Raw genomic sequence first — 21,591 nt, forward strand, 5'->3', positions numbered from 1 at the left:
GGCCGAGGTTTTTGGGACAACACCCAAAAAAGGAGAACGACTTCAAACAAATTGGTCCCCTTTTAAACACCATAATCATTGCAAGAGAATCCAAACACTTATTGCCTCAGTCTGATTCCTAAAGAGAATGTTGTGTTTTCTTTGTAAAGTTTGCCTTTCATATTACCAAGAACAAAACCCAATTAATTTAGGATAATTACTGTCTTATAATACGGTATCGGAGCACGAGATCTCATCTTCGAGTTTTATAATGTCAAGCCCATTGTTGTTGAAGATAACCAATTGTCCATTGTACCGTCGTAGAAGGGAAACCATGTCTATTACTATTATTCGGGCACATCGTTATGGATAGAGGTGTACACAAATTAGGTTGGGTTGAGTAAGAAAAATATTTTGGACTAATCCTGATATCTACCATACATGTTATATTTAGTTTTCCAAACATTCAACTCAAACCCAAATTAGGAAAAAAAATCAAACCCAACGGAACCTATATAATTCAGTTGAATAGTTCAAGTGAATCGATTTATCATATCATATGAGCACTTCTAATAATGGATAAATCAAACTATGTTTGCAAAAAAGTCGACATGCTCGATTACTCGAAAGAAATCATTAGAACTCGTTGGTTCCCTCATTGGCCATTTCAAGTCTCATAGGTCTAATGAGTTTGTCCACTTAGGAGGAAGTGAGGTCTACTAAAATACTAGCTAGTGTGTAGGAGACTCTTGGGACACATTTTTAATAATTTTATACTAGAAAAATATTTGTTCCTCTAGCATTAATAATAACGACGTTTTTTTAAGTTCAACATGTAAAGTTGAAGATTCGAACATTTTTTACTCGAACATTTGATATCTTGGTCAAAGTATATACCAACTTAGCAATAAGATTAAACATGTATTTAACATTTTTTTTTTATTTATTAAAAAAAAAACCTTATATACAAAAAGAAATTATTTAAAGCTGCTACAATAATTTCCATCAATAATTCAGTTTATCATTAATTTTTTTTATTCTATTGTCAACTGAAATGGATAAACATGTTAAAACAGTACATTAATGTTAACCCTCGACACGTATTTATAATCTTAACTTAATATCAACCATAGTTTATACCATCACGACATTTAATGTACGTTGAATATATATCCATTTTATATTATCCAAAATTATTAAGTCAACTACAGCATAAAAGCCAATGGGAAAATTTGAGCAATATTGGTTGAAAAATTACAAAATGTGAAAATCCCAGGTGCCATGAAGAAATAAACAAAACCAATAATTGAAGCAATAAATGTGTCAAATAGCCACTGAGTTTCTCAATCACTCTCGTTAGATTAGCTGATGAAATTTCGGCCTTCAACCTCACAGCTTCTAACACGTGTAATCAAAGGCTCCCCCTTTGTGTTTTCTCAGCCGACCATTTTTTGGGGAAGGTTTTTCAAAATGTAGCTCACCAACTTCTCTGCACTTATTGCATTACCATTATCGTTATCCTTCTTGTAATTTAAAGGCAATGGCTGAATAACTATGTCTAACTGATCTTTGCCTTCTAATGGCTGTAGCTGCTTCTTCGTCTTCTCGCGATGGCTCGTGGGTCATGTTCGCTTTGGCTGTTGTATGGCTGATTCGGGCTTGCATGGCTAGCCAAATTGTTATTGGAGCGAGGTTGGTTGCTGGTGATCGTGAGAGAAACGCTTGGGTTTCTGATAATAGTACTTTTGCATTCGGGTTTAGTTCGGCTAATAGTGGCACGGTTGATCGATTTCTACTTGCCATATGGTTCGCCAAGCTTCCCGGGGATCGAACCGTGGTTTGGTCAGCTAACAGGTTAGTATATATATGTATATATGTTCTTATTGTTCACTTGTGCATGAAGTTTGTTGTTTTTATTCTCTATTTTATGCTTTTTATATGTAATTTTGTACGGTAAAGCAATATAGAGTAAGGTGGAGTTCATGCATTTTTTATCTTAATGATTGTAGAATATTCTTTGGAGTATGACAAACAAAGTCCACTGTCCACAGTTTGCCAGCTTAGTTACTAATGGATTAGAGATAGTTGATTATGTAACCAATTCATGCGAAGAACAGTGTTTGATCCAAAATTTTGATCAATTGTTTCAAAGAAAGTGTTTTTTCATTGCCATATTCTTAAAAGACATGAAAAAGAAGAATTTTAATGTTTAATTAGCTCAAATTAAGCGATCAAGTTTCATTTTTCTCTCAATCATTTACGTATAGAAACTCTCCAGTCTCCAAGAATGCGATTGTGGAGTTTGATGCCACCGGAAACCTCGTCCTCATCGACGGTGGCGCCACCGTCTGGTCTTCCAACACCTCCGGAGACGGAGCGGAGTTCGCCGTCATGTCAGAATCTGGCAACTTCATCCTCTTCAACGCCGAGCGAATCCCTATTTGGCAAAGCTTTTCACACCCATCTGATACGCTTCTCCCAAATCAACCTCTATCAGTGTCTTTAGAGCTTACAACTTCAAAATCCCTCTCCCATGGCGGATATTATGCCCTTAAAATGCTCCAACAACGCACCACTCTCAAACTCGCCTTGACATTCAATTTGCCTGAAAATTATGCGGGGTTGCCCGAATCTTACTCAAATTACTCCTACTGGTCCGCCCCTGCCATTTCCAATGTAACAGGGGAAGTCATCGCTGTTCTAGACGAAGGCGGAAGCTTCGGTGTGGTCTATGGCGACTCCGCTAATGGCGCTGTGTATGTTTACAAGAACGATAACGACAATGGGGGATTGTCGGCGTCGACAAATCAGTCGATTCGAAATGTACGCACGCAAGTTGTTCGACGATTGACCTTAGAGAGTAATGGGAACTTGCGTTTGTATCGATGGGACGATGATGTTAATGGGTCTCGCCAATGGGTGCCGGAATGGGCGGCGGTTTCAAATCCTTGTGATATTGCCGGAATCTGTGGAAATGGGATTTGCTATTTGGATAGAAGTAAGACAAATGCGACTTGTTCTTGCTTGCCGGGGACTTTTAAGGACGCCGGCGGTAGCCAGTGCTTTGAGAATTCATCGTCGGTGGGTAAATGTGACGGCCAACATCATCAATCTCCGGCGACCCAGTTCAGGATTTCTCCAGTTCAGCAAACAAATTACTATTACTCTGAGTTCTCTGTTATTGCAAATTACAGTGATATCGACACTGTTGCCAAATGTGGCGATGCTTGCTTGTCTAATTGTGAGTGTGTTGCCTCTGTTTATGGGCTTGATGAAGAGAAACCTTATTGTTGGGTGTTGAGAAGCTTAGATTTTGGGGGGTTTGAGGATGCTGGTTCGACTCTGTTTGTGAAGGTTAGGTCCAATGGGTCAATACCAGAAGCCAATAGGCCAAGAACTGATAGAGATTCTTCAGGAAGTGCTAAGCAAAAGGCTACGATTATTCCTATTGTTTTGAGTATGGCTTTTCTGATTGGGTTGCTGTGTTTGTTGTTATATTATAATGTTCATAGAAGAAAGGTTTTAAAGAGAGCCATGGAGAGCTCTCTGATCTTGTCTGGAGCTCCTATGAGCTTCACACACCGCGATTTGCAGATCCGGACGAACAATTTCTCCGAGCTTCTTGGAACAGGTAACCCCCTTTTACATTGTTTTTAAGACATGTTTCACTGTTTGAGTGTGCTTCGAAAGTGCTCTTGAAAGCTTGTTGGTTAAGTATTTGGATAGAAAGTACTCCAGGAGTGAAAAGTATTTCTCCACCATAGTATGATCTTATTCACTCTCATGGCTTTACTTTGGGCTTCCCTAAAAAGCCTCGTACTAATAGAGATGTATTCCTTAATTATAAACTCATGATCAACTCCTTAGTTGACGTGAGACTCCTCTCTAAACAATTCTCCTCTCAAACAAAGTACACCATAATGCCTCTCCTGAGGCCTATGGAGCCCTCAAATAGCCTCCCCTTAATCAAGGCTCGACTCTTTTCTGGAGCCCTAGAACAAAGTACACCCTTTGTTCGACACTTGAGGATTCTATTGACATTGTTAAGATAAGGGCGTGACTCTGATACTATGTTGAGAATCACAACTGTTCCCAATAGAATGATATTGTCCACTTTGAGCATAAGCTTTCGTGATGTTGCTTTGGTCTTCCCCAAAAGGCTTCATACCAACCCCTTAATTAGCCGATGTAGGATTCCTCTCCCATCAATCCTCAACCGTTTACTCTAAAAAGGTAGAAATTCTACAATATAGGATGAAACAGACCAGAAAATCTTATGTATTCATATGAAATTTCTGATGTTTTGATTCCTTTTAGGTGGATTTGGAAGTGTATATAAAGGAAGCCTTGGAGATGGGACTCTGGTAGCTGTAAAGAAACTTGACAGAGTTTTCCCTCATGGAGAGAAGGAGTTTATAACTGAAGTTAACACTATTGGATCTATGCATCACATGAACCTGGTTCGCCTCTGCGGATACTGCTCGGAAGGGTCGCATAGGTCAACTTTCCTATCCTATATTGCATTACAATCTTGGTTCAATCATTGTTGTTCATATCAAGTGCACATTGCATTTTGCAGGCTTCTGGTGTATGAATTCATGAAAAATGGGTCAGTGGACAAATGGATATTTCCTTCACATCATAATCAAGACAGGATTTTAGATTGGTCGACTCGGTTTCACGTAGCCATCGGCACGGCGCAAGGGATCGCTTATTTTCATGAACAATGCAGAAACAGGATCATACATTGTGATATCAAGCCAGAAAACATTCTGTTGGATGAAAACTTCTGCCCCAAAGTTTCGGACTTTGGTCTGGCTAAGCTGATGGGACGAGAGCACTCGCACGTCGTAACGATGGTGAGAGGGACGAGAGGGTATTTGGCTCCGGAGTGGGTTAGTAATCGCCCCATCACGGTTAAAGCTGATGTTTATAGCTATGGAATGCTTCTCTTGGAGATTGTTGGTGGTAGGAGAAACCTTGATATGTCTTTTGATGCTGAAGACTTCTTCTATCCAGGTTGGGCATACAAGGTATGCGTCTAAATCTTACTCCAAAGTCGAGTTCTTATATACAGAAACCAACGTCATGTAACCATCTAGAACATTAGCTACCAACTCTTCTACTGGTTTAAGTATATACTCTAAATTAAGAGGTTAGAGATTCAAATCCTCCACCCCTACTCTCTTCTCGTGTGATTTTCTTGAACTAAACCCATATGTGGATTTGGTCGTGATCTCATTTCAAAGTCGAGTTCTATTGAGGATGTTTGTTGGGGTTTGTTTGTTGTGTGCAGGAGATAAAGAATGGAACTCATTTCAAAGTGGCAGATAGGCGGCTAGAGGGTGCAGTGGATGGAGAAGAGCTAATGAGAGCATTGAAAGTTGCATTTTGGTGCATACAAGATGAAGTTGTCATGCGACCGACGATGGGCGAGGTCGTGAGAATGTTGGAAGGATCGAGTGAGGTCGAGACGCCGCCAATGCCACAAACAGTGGTGGAGATGATTGAGGAAGGCTTGGATCAAGTTTATAGAGCCATGAAAAGAGATATCAATCAGTCAAGTTCCTTCACCATTAATACCCAACCTTCTTCATCTTTGGCTACTTGCAGTCATTCCACAATCTCTCCAAGATAGTTCAATTGTAACATACAACAAAGTTTTGTTTACAACATTAGAAGTAGGATTCGGGGAAAATGAAAAAATAAGCCCAAAATGGTAAAGCCCATTAGTTATTTCACCATATTAGATCCGGATTGTGGATCAGCCCACTTGCAAGTTCCAATGGAAAAGCCCATTTGAGTTGCGATTCAAGGCCCAATACCATAAAACGGGGAAAGACCAGTAAGTTGTCATATTAGATCCCGATTGTGGGTTAGCCCAATTCCAATAGGAAAAGCCTATTTGAGTTGCAACTATGGGCCCAATAAGTAAAGCGGGAAAAGCCCAGTTAATCGTCATATTAGATCCCGATTGTGGACCAGCCCACTTCCAATGGAAAAAGCCCATTCCAGTTGCGATTCAAGGCCCAATACGATAAAGCGGGAAAAGCCCAATACGATTGTGGATCAGCCCATTTTCAATGGAAGAAAGGCCATTTGAGTTGCTGTTCAAAGCTCAATACGATAAAGTAGGAAAAGCCCAGTTAGTCATCAAATTAGATCCCGATTGCGGATCAGCCCATTTCCAATAGAAAAAGCCCACTTAAGTTGCGATTCAAGGCCCAATAGAAGAAAGCGGGAAAAGCCCAGTTATATTAGATCCCGATTGTGGATCAGCCCATTTTCAATGGAGAAAACCCATTTTAGTTGCGATTCAAGGCCCAATACGACAAAGCGGGGAAGCCCAGTTATATTAGATTCCGATTATGGATCAGCCCACTTCCAATGGAAAAAGCCCATTTCAGTTGCGATTCAAGGCCCAATAGGATAAAGCGGGAAAAGCCCAGTTATATTATATTCCAATTGTGGATCAACCTATTTCAGTTGCGATTCAAGGCCCAATAGGATAAAGCGGGAAAAGCCCAGTTATATTAGATCCCGATTGTGGATCAGCCCATTTCCAATGGAAAAAGCCCACTTAAGTTGCGATTCAAGGCCCAATAGAAGAAAGCGGGAAAAGCCCAGTTATATTAGATCCGATTGTGGATCAGCCCATTTCCAATGGTAAAAGCCCATTTCATTTTTTATTCAAGGCCCAATACGACAAAGCGGGAAAGCCCAGTTATATTAGATCCCGTTTGTGGATCAGCCCACTTTCAATGGAAAAAAGCCCATTTGAGTTGCTATTCAAGGCCCTATAAGGTTAAGCAGAAAAAGCCCAATTAGTTGTCATATTAGATCCTGATTGTGGGTCTGCCCACTTCTAATAGAAGAAAACCCCTAGATGGAAAAGCCCATTATTTATTTCCACAATATTAGATCCTGATTATGGGTCAGCTCATTTCCAATGGAAAAACACCCATTTTCGTTACGATTAGGCGGGAAAAGCCCAGTTACTCGTTTAATTTCACCATTTTAAAGCTAAATGAACTCATCGTTCGATTCTTCCGCTTCCCAGCCCTCTCTCCTTCGTCCTGCGTACGAGCATCTTAAATCTAAAGCATTCCGATCTGCTTGGGTTCGATTATGTTCAATTTTTTCAGTAATTTATGGAGGTAATTTAAAGCATTCCCAGCCCTCTCTCATTATTTTGTTCTTGACTGGTTCTGCTGATCACTCAGTTCGGGTCTCGTCTATTTCTTGAAGGCTTTGTGTTCTTTGATTGCTTGGGGATTGGGAGTGATTCTTATGTTTGTGTTGCGTGATTCCATCGTAAGCAACCTATATTTAATTTCGTCAATTCCTTTTTTAGGGGAAGTTCGGTGTGGTGTAGTATCTTATGTTTATGACACTTGCTTTCAAAGCTTTCAAAATTAGAGACAATTTTCATAAATTTCAAGTTCGGATACCTTGTTTAGCTCGTATAAGCTAAGCAACTAAACCCTAAATTTCATTATTCTTCCCAAAAACCCATTTATTGGGGAAGTTTAATGGTTTTAAATTATTATCAAATTAGAATTCTATTTAAAATAATAAAAATTATTAACTATCCGCCCCTGATAAATAGTGAAGTAGGTAAAAAATGTGTTCATATGTTAAATATTTTACAAAACTGAAAATTTAGTTATATTTACTATTTTTTCCTTTTTAAGGTTGGTAAATTGGTGTATATGTTCAATGTTTAGAATAACTCAACTCAATTATTTGGTCATAAATTCTATCAAGTCTGACTAGAACTTGAAATCGGATCAAAAAATGTTAGATGAACACGACTATCTACCATGGTATGATATTGTTCACTTTGAACATATACTCTCGTATCTAAAGCTTCGTACGAATGAAGATAGTATTAATAGATAGTCCAAGAAATAGAACCTTCCTCACTTCTGAGAGGCTTTGCCAAATACCGGCCCATCCATTTGCCCAATTGAGGCATGTTTTTTTTTTCAGGGCAGACGAGTTAATACACGCGCTGAAGAGTGTCCCCATAATATTTGCAAATTATTGTTTGTTAAGAGTAAGATCAAAATCGCCGCTTTGAACGACTAAGCACAACCGCGCTACTAGCTTCCCATTTCTTCGATACAACCGAAGCTCTCTCTCACTCACACATTGGTATCTCCGCCTGAGTATTGTGGCGAAAATTTCTACGTTCGACTCATCACGCATTTCTCCCTTCAATTCGCCCACTGTTAAATCTCTTCCTCAGGAGCTGTCTCGTTGAGTTTCTCTCTCTGTTCGTAAAATGTCTCAGGTGGTGGCTACGAGGTCGATTCACAGCACAGTCCCGTGCCATGGCTCGGGATCTGTGCTGGACCGGGTGAACAGAGCTCGGTCTTTTGGCATTGGCTCCAAAGTGTTGGCGCATGAGAAGAAGAAAAGGAATTTTGTTTGCAGGAGAAGTCTAATCACAGCCAAGAGAGCTGCTCAAGCTGAAGTTGTTCCGGTATCACCTGAGGATATTCAGAAGGTTTGTGATCTCCTGGTTTGTTAGTCTTGTTTTTAAGGAAATTGCTTGTATTTGCTTGTTACGATAAGATTGAGAAATGGGGAGCTGAAAGTCATGGAATTTGAATTTTTAAAAGGAAAATGCTTTTGTTTGAAAGGCACGTAGCATTCAGATAGCAAAAGGGTGTACTTTGTTTGTATATCGTCGAGTTGTACGGATCTGTAATTGGATGCCTAGACTTTTTGTGCGAGCTGGAAATTTAGTATGCCCGTTTCTGTACCTGGGAAAGTGAGTATCATCAATAAATGGGTTTTCTTTGGTCTCTGAGTGTTCGGAAGGGAACATACATATGTGCATGCACACTCACAAATTTATCTTTCTATATCTGTATAAGCGGTTGCTCGGGAAGCCTCATCTCTTATTTTGTTTAAATATGACAATGGATGTTTTGTAGCCTTCATTGGCTACAAATGTTTGAGAATTTTAATTTTCACGTGTTAATTTGATTCTGCATGCTGCATATCAGGCAGATGAGCAATTTGAACATTTACGAGCAGTTCAACAACTCGGTGATACACCGGTCGGAATGTGGTCCAAACCAACAGTTAGACGTAAGACAAAAATCGTGTGCACAATTGGACCTTCAACTAACACGAAGGAAATGATTTGGAAGCTGGCTGAGGCTGGAATGAACGTTGCCCGATTGAATATGTCTCATGGAGACCATGCATCTCATCATAAAGTTATAGATTTAGTCAGAGAATACAATGCCCAATGTAAGGACAACTGCATTGCAATCATGCTCGATACCAAGGCAAGTTCATTTTCACATTTTTCCACGTTCACCACCTTTGATTGTTTAAACTGGCAACAAACGTTTTCCAGATAGACCAAGGTATTTTTTATTTTATTTTTAAAATTATCTATTTCATTTTGTCAGGGTCCTGAGGTTAGGAGTGGTGACCTACCACAACCAATATTGTTAGAAAGTGGACAGGAATTCACTTTTACCATACGGAGAGGTGTTAGCACTGCAGACTCTGTTAGCGTGAACTATGATGATTTTGTTAATGATGTAGAAGTTGGGGACATGCTTCTTGTTGATGGTATGCTGTTTTTATTTTCTTTATTCCCTATTTTCTGTGTATATATTCTGCCACTAATTAGAAACTTTTTTAGATAGAATAACCAGGTTACATTCCTTGTGGTGAAAAATCTTGGCTTCATAGCATAGGAATATAGTGTTATATGAGAATGAAAATCTAGTGTGCATCAGCTCTCTCTTTCTTTACTTTCTTTGACATTAATACTTGAAATTTTTATAAAGAAAATAAAAAACCTTTCTTTCATCATCTCATGCGTTGCTACAACATTACTCTTTATATCTCTTATAGGTGGAATGATGTCGTTCATGGTGAAGTCTAAGACAGAGGATTCTGTTAAGTGTGAAGTTATTGATGGTGGCGAGCTCAAATCCAGGCGACATTTAAATGTTCGAGGGAAAAGTGCAACACTGCCTTCCATTACTGGTTGGACTTTGAATTAACATATCCTACACATTCCATTTTTTATTGAAGTTTCATTTCGAGTAGTACGGGATTGATAGGGCTTTCATTCCTTTTTACTGCTTTTGCCTGTGAGTCAACTAATATGTTTTGCTGCTTATGTTTCTTGCAGAGAAGGATTGGGATGACATAAAATTTGGAGTTGACAACAAAGTTGACTTTTATGCTGTCTCGTTTGTTAAAGATGCACAAGTAGTTCATGAGTTGAAAAAATATCTTAAAAGTACATAACTGCAGATCTCTATGTTGTGCTTATAAAGTCAATTTGGGTGCTGCATTCTTGTTAGACGTTGATTTATTAACTTTTCTGACTCTGCAGGCTGTGATGCTGATATTCATGTCATTGTAAAAATAGAAAGTGCCGACTCCATACCAAATTTGCATTCAATTATTACAGCTTCTGATGGGGTAATTATTTGATTTTTTTCACAACATCGGAGTGGATATTCCAATGTTAATGTTGGATTCTAAGCATTTTTAATTTTGTTGATAGTCTGAGGCTTGGTTGCTAATTTAAGGGGAAATTCCTTTATCTCATTCTAGGCAATGGTTGCAAGAGGCGATCTTGGTGCAGAACTCCCTATTGAAGAAGTTCCACTTCTGCAGGTAGGTAGTTTTTCCAATTAAAGAAGCTGAGGAGGTTTATTTTCAGTCATGCTTTTCTTCCACTCATAGAAGTGATGTTTAGTGTTTATTTGTCAAACTTTCTAAACATACTTGATCGATATGAAGGAGGAGATAATCAACTTGTGTCGAGGCATGGGGAAGGCTGTCATTGTTGCAACTAACATGCTTGAGAGTATGATTGTTCATCCGACACCAACCAGAGCAGAAGTATCTGATATTGCTATTGCAGTTAGAGAGGGGGCCGATGCAATCATGCTCTCTGGAGAAACAGCTCATGGAAAGTGAGTTATCTCTTTAGTTCCTTTTTATGCTATTAGTTAATCTGTGGTTGGCTCAGACAATTGGGGCACAGTACATGGTTTTTGCAATGTTTGGGATTTTTCCGGATTATGTTGTTTCTTTAGCTCGTGCGATGGTTTTCATGACTAAGTGTTTTACGGTGAATACAGAATGATGTGATTCTGCAAAACAAAAAATCATATTTGGTTAATTGCTTTTGATTGCATGATATGTGCTGATATTTAGCGTATTATATACAGTTTATATAACAAAAAAAGGAATAAACCAATTTTGAGAAAATAAACTCACTTCAGCTGGCTACTTATGTTGTCTTGGTGTCTATTTGGTGAATAAAATAAATAAAGTATATTCGTTCATTTGATCACCCCATTATGCCAATTTCCAGATTCCCATTGAAAGCTGTGAAAGTAATGCATACAGTTGCCTTACGGACTGAAGCAACCATAGAAGGTGGTCGAATGCCATTGAATCTCGGTCAAACATTCAAGGTTATTTTAAAACTAGTAAATTTATGGTACTTCAATTAGACCATGATTTGTTGCCTCCCGCTCAGGCTCCTGTTCTTTGTTATCCGTTAATCTTTATCGTGATACTGACTTGTGTAATTTTCTTCTGTGTAGAACCATATGAGTGAGATGTTTGCTTATCATGCAACAATGATGTCCAACACTCTTGGAACCTCAATAGTTGTCTTCACTAAAACTGGTTTCATGGCCATCCTTCTAAGCCATTACCGACCATCTGGGACAACATTTGCTTTTACAAATGAGTGAGTAGCCCGTGTATATATTTTTTTTTTTTTTTATGAAAGAGTTGATTGTTACTAGAAAGCCAATCATACACTACGTGTCCTAGAAATGTTTGCATCCAACATTCTTTCTTTTTCCTTTTTGTTATTATTGTTTTCATAGTCTGATAGAATCTAAACTTGTGTTTATCTAACTGCTTCATCACACTTTTGTTATCATTTCTGTGTCAAGATTACATGATTTTGATCGTTCCTTTTATTATTCTCAAAGTACGATCATAAGGGCTATGTGGGTTTGATTGACTAAGCATCAAATACAAACAGTCTAATTCATTGTTGATGAAAATGTTTGCAATTTCAATATTGATCCACTGAAGTTGTTAAACCACCCCTAAGATCCATAAAAGGAGCCAGTATCATGGATGAAAATGCTTTCTTTCCTCTATGCGATGGATTGAGTTATCCATGAATAAGATTATACAATTTAGTTAGGTACTAGGAGTTCAGCTATGATAGTTTCCTTAAATACCCTACTGTGACATGCAGTAAAAGGATACAACAGAGGTTGGCTTTATATCAGGGAGTGTGCCCCATATACATGCAGTTCTCTGATGATGCTGAGCAGACCTTTGCCGATGCCTTATCTCTGCTACAGGTATCGTATCCGCCAATCCGTTTTATTTTTCCTTTTTCTTCTTTTTTTCAATACATTTTCTATGGTTAATAGTGTTAATAAGGACCACGTAAATAATAAATGGCTTAAGGGAATGAGTAGCAGGGTCAGACAATTGTCCCATAAGAATCGTTGCTAGCGTGAATGAATATGAAAAACAAAAACAAAAAGGCTTCTGAATGTAATCTCTAGTTTCCTTGTATGAGTATCTGTTTGTCTCATTATTGAGTTGGTTGTGTACAGAGGCAAGGAATGGTAAAGGAAGGAGAAGAGGTGGCACTCCTTCAGAGTGGCAGACAACCCATATGGCGGTTCCCATCTACCCACAATATTCAAGTCCGTAAAGTGTAGAGTAGAGGCCAAGAAACGTGAGAAACGCTACTTAATTAATTATTCTGCTTGTGCCTTCATTATTTTTTGCTGTTTCTCCCCATCACCCTGAGTATGTGAACCTTGACATTTCCTTATTCATTTTGATGTTACGAGTAAGATACCTAGCTTGTTCTGGGTTATGGTTGGTAGCTAGCTGTGATAAATATTTTTGGCTTACGTATCTCCTAATCTTTTATTAATAATCTTCGTGTAGTCTGAGTTGATGTAGTTGTAGTAGTACGGCCTCTGACTCTGAAACTCACAGCTTCATTTTTTTCTTCCATTTCAATTCACGGCTTATGTTACTTTCTGATTTGTTTGTTGCGCTACAGAACCCAGTTGATCTTTTGAAATTCGTATCTAAGAGAAAATTTGGTTCATTGTTAGGGTTCTTGTTTCTCAACCTACTCGACATCGTTAGTCGTTATGATGGCTGCTCATTGCTTAAAGGTTAGCAAGCCAGCATCAAACTTAATGTCTCACTGTCAAATTCAAAAATGTAGATCATAGCAAGTTTTTATTTTTCACACTGCTTTTATTGATTCGTTTTGGATTTTTTTTTTTCCTTTTCTGTTGGTGTGAAAGTTCTTTTATTAGGCTTATGGTATTAAATATTTTGGATTTTTAGTTTACAAATATAGTAAGAAATAAACATTTTAGAAATTGCCATTGTTTGCATTGTTTGTGAAAAAATATTCGACATTTATAAGAAGGAACAAAATTGTTATACTGAAAATAAATAAATAACGATAATTCATCCCACTCTCAAGTCCGGTCTCCAAGGAAAAGTCTAAAGAAGACAATATTGTGGTGAGCTTGAGTTGTTACAAATGATATCAGAGTCAAATACCAAGCGATGTATCAATAAAGATGTTGGGCCTCGAAGGAAAGGTGGATTGGGAGGGCCTCGAAGGAAAGGTGGATTTTGAGATCCTACATCGATTGGAGAGAACAAGTGCCAACGAATACGTTAGGCCTTGAAAGGGGGGTGAATTGTGAGATCATGAGAGGAACAACGAAACATTTCTTTACAAGGGTGTGAAAACATCTCCCTAACGTAAGCGTTTTAAAAACTTGAGGTGAAATTTGAAAGAAAAAGTGCAAAGAGAGCAATATCTATTAGCAATGGGTTGATGTGCAGCTTCTAGCGGTGGGCTGATATGCTGCTAAGGTAGAAAGGTTTCATGGAATAAAGTTCCATAAAGTAGATAGAACATAGATTTCTCTCAACACAATTTCTACCTGTACAAATGAACAATTATGCAATTGGAAAGATACTTCACAAATTATTCATGTAAACTAATGGGTTGGCACACATCGTCACCTTACAAAAAATGTGGTTCACACAGTTCAAATCAGCTTTCTCTGATGAGGAAATGGACATTTCTGCACGAAGCAGACTGCACCACAACAAATAACTCAAAAATCCACGCCCTTAATCTTTCAACGTCTACAATTTCTCATCAGAAAGCAAAAGAAGTTGCTAGACTAACACTGTTGGGATCAAAATCATTCTGCAGATGGTGAGTGAGACCAATATTCTTTCACAAGCTGTCCGAATAGAGAGCCTTCTCTCTTGATCAACGTGGTCGGTTCGTCGTATTCTGCTATTCTCCCTGAAAGTTGTATCGAGCATTTTATATTACAACTCGGGTCGATTCATTTCTAACTTTGTTTATGACTGAGTTGTTTTGAAACAATGTTTAAGAACATTCAGGACATGAACAGTATTATAATGATCAAAACTTACCGTCACTTATAGCAAGCACCATGGTGCAGTCCATAACAGTTGGTATTCTGTGAGCAACTGTAATCACCGTACAGTCTGCGAATTCAGTTCGAATTGTCTTCTGCAGAATCATATCCGTTGCATTGTCGATCGACGCAGTGGCCTCATCGAGCACCAATATTCTACTTCTTCTCAACAGCGCACGGCCTAAACAGAAAAGTTGGCGCTGACCCATGCTCCAGTTCGAACCATCTTCCACAACTGGTTTTTACAAAATGTTAGCCATTGACAACCTGAGAATAGGAAGAACTAGAACGCAACAACGTCTAACATTATCTTGAATACGAAAAACTTACCCAAGGAATCCAAACCGGCTTCTTTCTCTTCAACAGCCTCTCTAAGTTGACACTTTCCGAGCACCTGCATAATCGAGATGTCGAATCTTACGTAAATATTATGCAGAATGGACCTCTAAAGAAAACAACCACATGAAGAAAAGAACAAAGTATCACCTCCCATATTTCATCATCAGTATGCTGAACTAAAGGATCCAAATTGTATCTAACAGTCCCTTTAAAAAGGGTTGGATCTTGAGGTATGATCCCGAAACGTGACCGCAGGTCATGAAGTCCAATCGAGCAGATGTCGATACCATCAACTAAAATTTTTCCTCCCACCGGCTCAACCAAGCGGAATATGGCACTTAAAAGAGTAGACTTTCCACTGCCAGTCCGCCCAACAATGCCAATCTTATGTCCTCCTTCAAATGTGCAGCTTATACCATGAAGAACAAGGGGTGTATTGGGTCGGTATCGTATCTGTAAAACGACATCGTCATGGTTAGTTTACCGATCCTCCTCAAACGTTTCAGGTTTTGATTAGCTTCTACGTACCTTCAAGTCAATTATCTCGACTTTGCCAACAGAGGGCCAGTTGGTTGGGGGACGTCTCTCTTCGATGATCTCCGGAGCTTCACTCGGTAAGTGCATGTATTGGTTTAATCTTTCCACAGAAATGATGTGATTAGCTATAGTACATTGATTCTGGATGGAGAAGACCAAGGACACATTTAAAGAAAGGCCATAAGAGATCGCCATTCCAATGAAACCTGTAATACAAGCATAGAACTTTCATTACATGACAGTTCAAGAATGTGATGATTTTATATTTGAATCAATAAAAATGTTAAAATCCACACCAGGGCTGAAGCTTCCAGTTGGTAGCAACACCATGCACAATGCAGCCGAGGCAAGGACGACCGCGCTGAGCATTTCCAACCGTTGTATCAGCCACTCATTGGCCGAAAAATTGTGGAAGAAAGGACTGGCATTTCCATCGACGAATTCAAGGTTTTTCTTAAAGAATCGCTCTTCCTCTTCAAAAGCTCGTATTGTCATTGATCCAGCTACGGATTCAGACAAATGATTTGCTACCATCGACTTCGTTGTCCCGTTAAGACGCATGAGTTCTTTAGCAGATGCAAAGTAGTATCTCTGTACAAAGAAATGACTCGTTCAGCATCATTAGTTCATTTCTTTCAAAATATAGAACTACGTCAACAACAACAAATGCATCTATAATCCATTATATTACCTGCAAGCAAATCGCCAAAACGACTGTCGGTATGGAGATGAATAGTACTTGCCACGTGATTACAGCTAAAACGCCGAGAGCAGCATAGGCATTGGAGGTTGCACCAACAGCAAATATTAAACTGAATGGGACATCAAGATCTACAATACTAAGATCCATTGAGACCTATCAAAGGATAAACAAATGTAAGAAAACTCAATTTCATTCTGATCTCGAAAAGCTTTATCGTTGCAGCTCGAGATACTTACTCGACTAAGTATCCTTCCAATAGGTGTGGAGTCATAGAAGGACATCGGTGCGCGAAAAAGAGATGTTAGTAGCTGAGAAAATAATGATTTTGATGATTCCAAACCTAAAAGAGCTGTGAAAAGAGATCTAGTAACCAAGAACAATGTTGAAATAATTCCAATCAACAAGTAAACGAGGATCAAGCGGGAGTTGCTGACGTTGGGATTGTCGACATTCGAAGCCATCCAAGAGTTTTGCATTATTCCACATGCCACAAATGCTAATTGGGAGAGAACATCTAAGGAGAAGAAGATGAACCCTTTGCTCTGATTCAGATACTGAATATAAGGCCTGAATCCCGAGTCACCGACTTCTCGCTCCTCCTGCTTAATTAACTGATTAGCATCAGATGTTACGGACAGTTTCTCTGTATAAGATTTCTTAATCTCTTTACTTGATGTTATCAAACTCTTGGTGGCAGAAAAATCTGCAAGCCTTTCAGTACCAGCAGTCTCTTTGTGTGCATGGACAAGATCCTGAAACTCTTTGCTATGTGCCAACAAATGATGATAAGGGGCTGCTTCTTGAATTTCCCCGTCCGACATTAGCTGCCATTCACAACCACAAATTTGGATGTTACAAATGTGCATTCAAAGAGTTGTAGGATCGCACAACAATGCACACACTCGATCAAGATGAACACGAAGAAATAGGAGAGAGAAAATGCAAAGAGGAAATCAATAACGCACACACTCGATCAAGATGTTTTTGAACTAACCAGAACAGAATCAAAATCAGGCAGGAAATCGACTTGATGAGTCACGAGAAGAACCGTTTTACTCGAGAGAGCTTCCATAACATATCCCTACAAACAATGAAGTTAGATTTGAATCAGCCTGAGAAATTAGAAAAGAAAGAACAATTTGAGAATGTTAGAAATTTGTGAGTTACATTGAACAAACTTGTGGCAGTATGTGCATCCACAGCACTAAACGGATCATCCAAAAGATATATATCAGCATCTTGATACAGCGCACGTGCGAGTTGAATCCTCTGCTTTTGGCCACCACTGAGGTTCACTCCTCTCTCCCCAATCTCAGTGAGGTCACCATAAGGAAGCAACTCGAGGTCCTTCACCAACGAACACTTCTCGAGTGTTTCTCGATACCTCCAGCTGTCCATTTGAGAGCCAAATAAGATGTTGTCTCGTATGGTTCCTGTTTGGATCCATGCTATTTGAGACACATAGGCAAGCCTTCCATAAACTTGCATCTGTGGAAAGCATATTAAGCTAATTATGATCTAAAAGCAACCAAGTAAGTCAAAGTGGGAGACTACAGGTATAAAGTTGTAATAGCCCAAGCCCACCGCTAGCAGATACTGTCCTCTTTGGGCTTTCCCTTCCGGGCTTCCCCTCAAGGTTTTAAAACGAGTATGCTTGGAAGAGGTTTTCACACCCTTATAGAGAATGTTTCGTTTTCCTCTCCAACCGATGTGGGATCTCACAATCCACCCCTCTTGGGGTCCAGCATCTTCGCTAGCACACCACCTAGTGTCTGACTCTGATATCATTTGTAACAACTCAAGCCCACCACTAGCAGATATTGTCTTCTTTGGGTTTTCCCTTCCGAGCTTTCCCTCGAGGTTTTAAAACGTGTCTACCAAGGAGAGGTTTCCACACCCTTATAGAGAATGTTTTGTTCTCCTCTCCAACCAATGTGGAATCTCACAAAAGTAACTATATCATAGTGAATTCAGCTCTATTATATAGCAGTGAAAGTGAAACAGATAGTGAAGTATGGTGATATAACTTACATTTCCCTCAACATTTGGAACTTCACCAAGAATGGCTGCTAGAAGAGTAGATTTTCCTGAGCCAACTTCTCCACATATTGCAACCTTTGAACCTGATCTGACCTCGAGATTTATATTACGAAGAGTCGGCTTCGAGGAGTTCTCTTCCCATGAGAAAGATGCTGAACTGATCTTAATGGAGTAGTTATCATTCGTGTTAATGCGTTTTCTACAAACACTTGTACCTTGCAGCTCTGGTGCCTCTAGAAAGTTAACGATACGCGTAAATGAAACCCGTGCTTGAATAATCGCTGCAATGACATCAGCCATAGATCTAACAGGATCTTGAACAAGGCGCAGCGTAGACACAAAGGTGAAAACATTATTGGCATGTAGCGGAATGTCCAAAAGGCTACAAGCCCCAAAGGTTGCAACAGATACGATGACAGGAGATGACCAAAAGAGAATACCATTGTATCCTTTTCGAATTTGCACAGATGACAACCACTTGTGCTCCACTTCTCTTAACTTCGCAATTACATTCCTGAAATGGGATTCCCAAGCATATAACTTCAAAACCTTCATGTTCACAAGAGCCTCGGTGAACGTTTTCAGTCGCTCGTCTTGTGCAGCCATCAATTTACTCTGATACTTATGCAGTAGCTTGGCAATTGGAGTGTTGCCAATTACACATAGAATTATTACCAAAAAGGAGGCAATGGTTGCTATTCCCACTGCTTTGTAGAGGATCAAAAGTGCAATAATGAGCTGAAGACTCGTGGTCCAAGTTTGGTGGAACCAATATGAAAACTCTCCAATCCTGTATGCATCCACGGTCACATAGTTCATGATTTCACCGCTCGAGTGCGTCAACTTAGCTTCGTTGGACAATCTCAATTGCTTCTTATAAATGGCTGCTGAAAGCATAGACCTGACTTTTAGACCAACAAGCCTGCTTCTGAAGTACCATTGCCTTTGTGATATGGATTCGATGCTTTTCGAGAAGAAAAGTGAAAGGGCAAGCACAAGACCTTCGTATTTGAAGCTTTGATGTCCCTGAGCAACTAAGATAAAGGAATTTAGAAGCAGAGGACCAGCAGACAGAAAGAGTATCTTCAACAAAGCGAAAAAACCAGACAATAATATGTCCTTCCAATGGCATAAAATGATGACTCTTAAGACTGATGGTTGGGAATTTGGTTCTTTTTTTTTCAGCTCGTTAATTTTGTTTGTGAACTGCAAGTAGCAACTTCCTGCACGATCTTCTTCGCACATCATTGGTATATCGTCGTAGTCCAGAGTCTTTTCCTTCCCCTTTTTCATTAAAGGATTCATCCACCAAAACGAAAATTTACTCCACAATCCAGCTTGAGCTAATGGAGTAACAAGATCAACCTTATCACTTTCATTGGCCTCACCATTTAGTGGGGTGTAAAGTCCATTCCCATTGATACTTGTCTCGCTCTCGTCACGGGAAAAACACCCAAAAGCGCAGATCAATAACAGAACTGATCCTGGAACAGATAGAACATCTAAAATCATCTTTGCTGATGATTTTTTGTTCGAAACAGCATCGAAAACTGATAGAACACAAATAACTCCAGTAAACACGAATGCTGCAATGGACAATAAGCGCAACAAGGATCTTGGAAACTGTTTACACCAGAAGCTAATAACGGAGCTCACCAATAACCATGTGAAGCCATGGACGGTGGCAGATAACCACAGCTGTAAAGGCAAAGCAGTATGATCTTTACTCAATTTCTCCACCAGAATCCAAATTCCCAGGCCAAGGTACACTAATCCAACACAACCATTGAAGATAGCAGACAAAATTTGCAAAGCAGAACGACTTCGAATTCGATTCGACATGTGAGGTCTTTTCACTGACTTCCCCACAATATTGGATACAAGCAAGATCAACAGTAGAAAATCAAAACAGATGAACAAGGCTTGAGTATTACATGAAGAGGAATCAGAAAGAAAGCCACAAGGTTTCTCACTACCACTTGAACATTCATGTCCTCCACAGAACACACCCCATAAGTCCTCCATTCCCCCTTATCTTTCCTTTTCGTCTCTGAATGTCAAATGAAGTAATAATTAATAAGACAAGCTTTTACATAACAAATGCAAAAAACCCAAATGAAGAAGAACAAACCTTGAATTAGTCTTCACAGTTCTTCCATAAAACTCTTGTCTGAAAAAACACAAAAAAAAAAAAGAATCAGAATGAGAAGAATCCTTTAGAAACACATGTACGAAAATAAACTTCTGAAAATCAAAGGCAGAAATTCACGTGGGTTTTGGAAGAAGATGATCACAGAGCCCGTGACAGCTAAACTATTTAAGAAATGAAGGAAGCCCAGATGGGTGAAAGGCAAACAGAAGAGCTAGGTGCTCAAATTCTCACCACATGTCAGAAACTGCACCTTTTTCGTAGACGAAATGTAGGAAGTGATATAAACGATTTGAGAAGACTTTCTTTTTGCCCCCTTTTCCCCCTTGATCTTTAAAAGGGTAAAATGGGTTGTTTTTGAATAGATAAACACGTCGAAGGGTATGAGATTGGGCTGGAAGCTATGTGAAAAGAGTCCAAGGAAGCGCGAGGGAACGGACAGCGAGCAATTAAATGAAGAGCGTTGCACTGACGTGAAGGAGAATAGAGGGAACGTTCATATTAATGCAGTTTGGAAGAACTCATGGGCCACGTCTAATTGCACATATCAATATATTCTGCTTTTTTTTCTCTTTTTTAATTCATAACTACTTCATGAAGTTTTGTTTATTGTGAAAATATATATGTACTAATATTAATAATAATAAATTAATTATATAATGCCATTTTAAATCTTAAAATTCAAAATTTACATCCAAACACAGCTTTCAAAAACAAAATTTATCATTCAATCAATTTGACTTAGTAAATAGAAAATAATTTTCTAAATTTTGTACTTTTCTTTTTGTAAAAATATTACAATTATTATTATTATTATTTTTTTTTTTTTTTTTTTTTTTTGAAGATCGTTGTTGCCAATTGAGGAGCCAACAATGACTAAATATTTTCTAAAAAAGTTAACATAAAAAATTCAACATTTGAAAAATATATAAAATAAAATGAAAAACAATATTATTATTGTCACCTGAGTTGAGAATAGAAAAATAAAAAGAATAAGGTTTGAAGGAGGAGCATATAGAAAGGGTATATTTGTATTTTTCACAAACACTCATTTATTGTTCATAAAGTCTTACATGAATGATATAGATGCATGATTGACGTGTCTACTTTCGTGTTCATAATTTTAATCTAAAATCAGAAAATTAAAATAAAATAATAATAAATTTCATAAGATAAGATTTATGGATCCATCGAGGTAAGTTTAGGTGCCCATATTTATTATTTATTGTGATATTGAATAATTTGTAAATAAAACCGGAGTAGGTGAATAAATGCATATCAACATGTCCGAATAATATTAGAGGAAGAAATGT

General features: G+C 38.6%; 3 protein-coding genes across 4 annotated transcripts; 2 read left to right on the plus strand and 1 right to left on the minus strand.

Moving 5' to 3' along the window:
* Nucleotides 1-1,425: 1,425 nt before the first annotated feature.
* On the plus strand, nt 1,426-5,789 carry LOC111467794 (G-type lectin S-receptor-like serine/threonine-protein kinase At5g24080). Of its 2 annotated transcripts, XM_023112865.1 has the most exons (6): nt 1,426-1,451; nt 1,569-1,833; nt 2,247-3,610; nt 4,297-4,477; nt 4,559-5,012; nt 5,276-5,789. In XM_023112865.1, the coding sequence occupies exons 2-6, from the start codon at nt 1,604-1,606 to the stop codon at nt 5,615-5,617; spliced, it is 2,571 nt and encodes an 856-aa protein (XP_022968633.1). In that variant the 5' UTR covers nt 1,426-1,451; nt 1,569-1,603; the 3' UTR covers nt 5,618-5,789. The 2 variants fall into 2 exon arrangements, with proteins under 2 accessions (XP_022968633.1, XP_022968632.1); XM_023112864.1 differs by lacking the exon at nt 1,426-1,451 and having other exon boundaries at nt 1,557-1,833.
* A 2,251-nt stretch (nt 5,790-8,040) lies between these two features.
* Nucleotides 8,041-12,963, plus strand: LOC111467769 (plastidial pyruvate kinase 2-like). The gene is made up of 12 exons (XM_023112829.1): nt 8,041-8,491; nt 8,997-9,284; nt 9,411-9,576; nt 9,865-9,999; nt 10,148-10,258; nt 10,355-10,443; nt 10,579-10,641; nt 10,768-10,943; nt 11,348-11,450; nt 11,583-11,731; nt 12,257-12,365; nt 12,627-12,963. Exons 1-12 carry the CDS (start codon nt 8,267-8,269, stop codon nt 12,732-12,734), a joined length of 1,722 nt encoding a protein of 573 aa, XP_022968597.1. The 5' UTR covers nt 8,041-8,266; the 3' UTR covers nt 12,735-12,963.
* A 1,031-nt stretch (nt 12,964-13,994) lies between these two features.
* On the minus strand, nt 13,995-20,623 carry LOC111467767 (ABC transporter C family member 10-like). Its single transcript, XM_023112826.1, has 13 exons — nt 20,513-20,623; nt 20,261-20,299; nt 18,121-20,179; nt 17,257-17,577; nt 17,084-17,170; nt 16,326-16,913; nt 16,078-16,242; nt 15,683-15,977; nt 15,378-15,592; nt 14,997-15,302; nt 14,841-14,904; nt 14,506-14,745; nt 13,995-14,371 (listed from the first exon to the last, which is right to left on the minus strand). Exons 3-13 carry the CDS (start codon nt 20,152-20,154, stop codon nt 14,265-14,267), a joined length of 4,422 nt encoding a protein of 1,473 aa, XP_022968594.1. The 5' UTR covers nt 20,155-20,179; nt 20,261-20,299; nt 20,513-20,623; the 3' UTR covers nt 13,995-14,264.
* Between the last annotated feature and the right edge of the window lie 968 nt (nt 20,624-21,591).

This window comes from Cucurbita maxima, unplaced genomic scaffold (assembly GCF_002738345.1).
Source record: "Cucurbita maxima cultivar Rimu unplaced genomic scaffold, Cmax_1.0 Cma_Scf00034, whole genome shotgun sequence".
Taxonomy (NCBI): domain Eukaryota; kingdom Viridiplantae; phylum Streptophyta; class Magnoliopsida; order Cucurbitales; family Cucurbitaceae; genus Cucurbita; species Cucurbita maxima.